General features: G+C 47.1%; 1 protein-coding gene across 1 annotated transcript in view; it reads right to left on the bottom strand.

Moving 5' to 3' along the window:
* Positions 1-4,820: 4,820 nt before the first annotated feature.
* Positions 4,821-5,889, bottom strand: part of RAB33A (RAB33A, member RAS oncogene family) — a 19,292-nt gene continuing 18,223 nt past the window's right edge. Inside the window, exon 2 of the mRNA XM_006769868.2 lies at positions 4,821-5,407. Within this exon, the coding sequence (XP_006769931.1) occupies positions 4,952-5,407 (456 nt within the window). The 3' untranslated portion in view covers positions 4,821-4,951. The remainder of the gene's footprint in view (positions 5,408-5,889) is intronic.

The raw sequence follows: 5,889 nt of genomic DNA, 5'->3' as shown, positions 1-5,889 counted from the left end.
GCAACAGCTCTATTTAATTTTTTTTTTAATTCTCACTGAGGCTATTTTTACTATTGTCTTCTAGAGAGAGAGAGTGGAAGGTAGAGAGGTAGAAGTGGGAAAGAGAAACATCAAGGTGAGAGAAACACATAGATTGGTTGCCTCCCACATGCTTCCCTATTGGAGCTGGGAACTTGCAACCCAGAAACGTGCCCTTAACTGGGAATCAAACTCACAACTTAGTCCACAACTGACCCTCTGACCTACCCAGCCATGACCTGCAAACATGCCATGTATCTAATTTTTTAAAGTATTTTATTAATTTAAGAGAGGAAAGGAGGGAGGAGAAGAGATAGAAACATCAATGATGAGAAACACTGATCAGCTAGCTGCCTCCTGCACACTCGCCACTGGGAGTGGGCCCACAACCAAGGTACATGCCCTTGACCAGAATCAAACCTGGGACCCTTGAGTCTGCAGGCCGACGCCCTATCCACTGAGCCAAACCGGTTAGGGCAGGAAAGGTAATTTCTTATTTTTTAATTTTTAAAAATGTATTGGCTTGAGATGGGGGCAGGGAGAGAGGGAGGGAGACACAGAGACAGAGACAGACCTGGGGGTACATTATAATCAACTATGGACATTTTAAAAATACAAATTCTTGGGCCCTGCTCCCAGATCTAGTATAAAGTAGATCAGAGTGTTCAGGGTTCGTGCTCCAGAAATCTGTACTTTAACAAGTTGCCACCTGACTTCATGCTGTGGGCTGTGAATCAGCATTTGGGAACTACTTATCTAGGGGAATCCCTGGGATTCTCAGTCCTGCTGCCCTGGTGCCTGCCCCTAGGGGCGTTGACAATCAAGGAGACTTGGAGTCAGACAAAGTTTGAAACCAGGGGAGCCTAGGCCATTCCTTCCAGAGAGAACAAGGCCCCTCCCGGTGAGGGGATGAGGTATGGTGAGTGGAGGGAGGTCTCTAAGGTAAGGCAGCAACTCTGTCTCCTCAGATGTTACAGGAGAATAACTGCCCTCTTTCTGCATCTGCCACTCAAAGTTGCAGGAGAAGCTGAGCCTTACTATTCAGGGGGCTCTCAGAACGTCTCCATATTCTCCATCCTCACCCCACACATACTCAGGATGGGCTGCAATTAACTTCATTGCAGGGTGGGCTTCTCCAGCTGTTCTGGACTGCATATCACTCCCAGGCACTACTCTAGCTGGTGGTGCTCAGAACAGCATCTGGTCTTGGGCTCGCTAACTAAAAGGTCCTGCTAAGATAGTCCTCAGCTGCACTGAGTTTGGCCAGAGCAAGTCCACAGTCTGAATCTGGGGACCTGAGCAAATGCACAGGTACTAAGGGGGGTACAATGACAAGATCCTATAACCCCTAAGACTGAGCAGCAGAGTCCACTGGCTGCGGGTTCCAAGCTATTGTCCAAGGCAAGGACATTTTAGGAACTCCTTTGGTCTAGAGCTGACACTTCTGTCAGCCACTTGGGCTTCTTGTAGGTATCTGGTCAGGGGCATCCCATTCAAGGAGGAATGTCCCAGTCTTGTACATTGAATGTCATGCTCACCTAACCCCGTGGGTCAGAGGGACTGGCTTGAGTCAACCTGCAATCCCTTAAAGCATCCTGAAGCTTAGGACTAGCTGGAAAGACAGGACGATATCATACAAAATGGAAATCATCCCTACCTAATAGGGTTGAAGAAGCACTAAATAAGCTAATGAAAGAATGTAACATGTTTTAGCACCGGGCCTGGCACATAACAGGCATTCAAATGTTAGTAGTTATTTATCCGGGTCCTGTCTTTGTAGCACCAGTGAAGACTCAAGGGTGCAGGTCTGGAAAGAGAAGAAGAGCTATAGACAAGAGCTTTTGTTCATCATGGATTCTTCCAGAGACCTAGCGAAGCTGAATGAAGAACCTAGAGGCACCCTGATTCCCTTGAATACCCTTGCCCCTCATCATCTTCATAGCATCAAGGGTGTCACGGTTCTCTGGCCTCAGGAGTTCCCTTCCTCTGGGTGCGCCCTGGGTATAGCCCATTCCTAAGTCCTCTTGCTCAGTCTGAGGGGGGCCTGAATGCCACTGTGTGGGTGACAGCAGGAAGCTCTGAGGCAGGGAGAGTGGGTGGTGCCCCAAGATTCTTGGGACTCCTGGAGCCACAGTGGGGAGTCCCGGGACTTCTTGGCTGTCCCCAGGCACCTGAGGAAGAATAATGTCATACTGCAGGAAAGGACAGGTTCAAGCAGATGAGACACAGAGAATAGAGGCAGGTAGGATTGGTGGGTGCCTGCTATTTCACAGCAAAACTACCAGAAGCTTGGCAGGACTGAAGGTAAAAATCTGGGAGTTTTCAGAGACTGTTTTTTAAGGTGGGGAACAGCCAGCTTGGAAGTTGCAGCCCTGCGGCCCACATGCAGGAGACACCCAGAAGGAGTATCTATTTCTCTCGGAGATGCTATGAAAAGTAGAAGCGTTCCCCTCTTTCAGGTCAGCAAGCCTACTGAATCTTTCCCAAAGTTACTGCGTCCAGATGATACTAAAACCTTGCACTGGCTTCCCACTGCATTTAAGTAAAACCCCAACCTGGCATTACCTACTTCTTTGCCTAATCTTCCACATTCTTTCCCTTTCTTGCTCAGCCACCCTAGTTTTCTTTCTGTTCCTCAAATGCACCAACCTCACTTCTGCCTCAGGACCTTGGCATCTACTGTTTCCTTTCCTTGAGGTTCTCTTCTCCCTGCCTTCACAGTTGGTTGCTTTTCTTCATTCCGGCCTCAGTTTAAATGTTATCTCTTCAGAGATGCTTTTTGTGACCACTCTAGTTAATATGTAGCCCTCCCCCACCTCCTTCATTTTCTATTTAATTACCATTATGGCCCTTAGAGTCCTTATTACCCTCTCAAATTATCTCATTTTGTATCTCATTTCTGATTTAGTGTCTGTCTCCTTGATGCAAGCAGGACTTTATTTTGTTGACCTAAGTACCCCTAGGGCTTAGTACAGTGGCACATAGTATGTGCCCAGTGTATGTTTGCTGAAAGGTGTCAGAGGCAATTCAGGTCTCGAAGTGGCAATCCAGGTTAGAGGACTTGGAATGTTGTCATCTTGACCCTGTCACAGCACAAAGGCACCCTGTCCAAGACAGGCCAGGACCCAGACTGAAATGTACCCATTAGAATGGACAAGTATACATTCAGCCACTAAGAGGTGGCCTAGTTCTGCAGTCAGGTCATAAAGGCCAAATAACATGACAACAGGAGTTCATGTCCTGGGCAAGGAGTCAGCATCTAAATTCTGAGACAAGTCCCTAGTGTATTCTGTGGGGAGAAGTATAGCTATGGGGGTTTCAGCAGGCAGTTCACCAACAGACAGCCCAGCCCCTTGGGTGAGATTCAGAGGCTGGTCATTGAGGGAACAACTAGGAAGAAAACAGCACTCACTGAGATACTAAGAAGACCCCAAAGACTGGGATCCAGGCACAAGTAATGAGAACCAGCCTGGGGGCTAGGCTGAGACTGAAGCTGGGTAGAGATGGAAGTGGGGTAAGGGGTTAGTCAGTATAGGAGAAAGAGAGACAATCTGGAAGGACAAAACAGGCTGTTTGGGTGGGAAGTGCATCTGGGAAGTACTACTCTTTGTTGGCAAGGGGCAGAGGGCAGACTTGTATTCACCTACCAGAGAAATGTGCTAAGGAGCTGCCTAAGATTCTCTCTCCACAAGCTTCTGACAACACAGAAACCTTACGGGGCATCCCCCCAAGTAAAGAGATCTACTTGGGACTATTGTAGAAATGCCTTTTTAGGTAGTTTAACAATTGGACAAGGGACTTTCACATACCTAGGACCAGCCATATAAAAAATTCCTCCAGGTCTCCTACTGGAGTCACCGAAAGCCACACACCCCCTTGGCTTAAAAGGCAACAAACTATCCTATCCGGCTTGAGGTGCAGGCCTCCCCACGCTGGGCTCTCCCACTAAGATTGCTCAGCAGTCAGTGAGCCACACTCCTAGTTGTCCTCCTGTCCAACCCCCAAGGTCATTACCGCTTCCCGACTTTTGCCCATTCCTCACCTCTTTACCAATCCAAATGTTCAACTTTATTCAACATAGAAAATAAGTATGATTTTTTTCAGTGGCCCCCCTAATGTTGAGTACATAGCTCTCAATTCCCATAACACAGCCATGCACTTGGTGATACAGTTGCCTAATTTTCATTCCCAAGTAGTTTCAGTATGTACAATGTTCCTGCAACTAGATCAAAGTGTCTTTGAACATAGGGGATGAATCTTCCTCTTGTTATGTTTGCTCCATAGCACACAGCAAAGATCTGGGGGTATAATAGATATTTGTTAGCTTGAGCTCTGTCCTCTCTATGAAAGGGGGACAAAAACACTTCTGGTATCAGAGACTGCTTAGAACATGGGAAAAGGGCCCTAATTACTTTGGAAGCAGCTGGTTGCCTATACTTTTTTTTATTTTTAAACTTTGGGAAATAAGGAGAGAGCAGCCTCCTCTAGGGAATCTAGGAAATACTTGTGAGTAAACATCTTTCAAGTCTTATATATCCTGCTGTCTGCACTGGCACTCAAGAAACCATATCTGGGCTGTATACCACGCCCTCTGGGTGTTTCTATCCACTAATGACACTGAGTGAGACAATAAATTAGTTCTGAAGAAGTGAGTCAGACGATGAGATCTTCAAGTGGCATAGAAGGCTGATAGGGAGTATGCCTTGGCACAGGCATACTATTCCAGTGGGGCAAGCTGCCTCTTCTACGCATCACAATCAGAAATGTCTTCTCAGAGGAAAACAAGACATGAAGGCATGTGATAATCTATACAAATTTTATTTTAATATCAATTTGTATGGAAACAAGCAGGTGTCAGCGTTATGCAGACACGGAAAAAAAGGGAAAGAAGAAACTCTAGTGATGACTGATCTTGTATTTACATCATTTGGTTTCAACAGGGACAGGAAGTTTTGCTGTTAGCCTCCTGTGGGAACTCCAGTTTCTGCACCTTCCCCTGCTGCCTCTCAGCATCACGATAGAGCAGGGATTTCTGCGCCTTCAATCGGCAAGCCAGGCACATGAAAATTGACTCTACGTTCTGGCTCTCTTTGGGGTCCTTGGCCGATGTCTCAAACAAGAGCATGTTGTGGGCATCGGCAAATTTCAGGGCTAAGTTGGAGGGCACCTGGATCTGTTCCCTCAAGTCACACTTGTTGCCCACAAGCACTTTCGGTACTAGCGGGGGCACAGCATGCCCATTGCATTCTTGGATCCACATTTTGAGGTTGGTGAAGGATGTCATCTTGGTGACGTCATAGACAAAGACCACTGCATGCACATTGCGGTAGTAATGCTCGACCATGCTTTTGCGGAAGCGTTCCTGACCTGCTGTGTCCCACACTTGAACCTGAAAGATACAAAAACCCATGTTTGGAGTCAGGAAAGGAAACATGAATAGACAGGAGAAAACATGGTTCTGTGACATTATAAAGCTGAGGTGACAAACCCTGATACAGGAAGTAGTTCTTTGACAGATTGGCAGAATGGATTTATAAAAGTACTAGAGGCCCAGTGCATGAAATTCATGCATGGGTAGGGTCCCTAGGCCTGGCCTGCATCAGGACCGATCAGGTTCCCCTCCTCCCCACCTCCCCACCTCCCCACCTCCCTGCTTCCTCCTTCCCTCGTTCCCTCCATGTCCCGCTGCCGCCCCTGGTCACCCACCATGATCCACACCGCCCCCTGGTGGTCATAGCAAGTGATTGAACTCTTGGTCTCCTGGTCCAACTCCCGAGGGGACACTTAGCATATTAGCTATATATATCTCTATCTCTATCTCTATCTATCTCTATATCTATATCTATATCTAGATAGATAGATATATAGGTA

This window comes from Myotis davidii, unplaced genomic scaffold (assembly GCF_000327345.1).
Source record: "Myotis davidii unplaced genomic scaffold, ASM32734v1 scaffold900, whole genome shotgun sequence".
NCBI classification, from domain to species: Eukaryota; Metazoa; Chordata; class Mammalia; order Chiroptera; family Vespertilionidae; genus Myotis; species Myotis davidii.
Note: the sequence above shows the minus strand (reverse complement) of the source record. Positions and strands in the feature narration are given on the sequence as shown.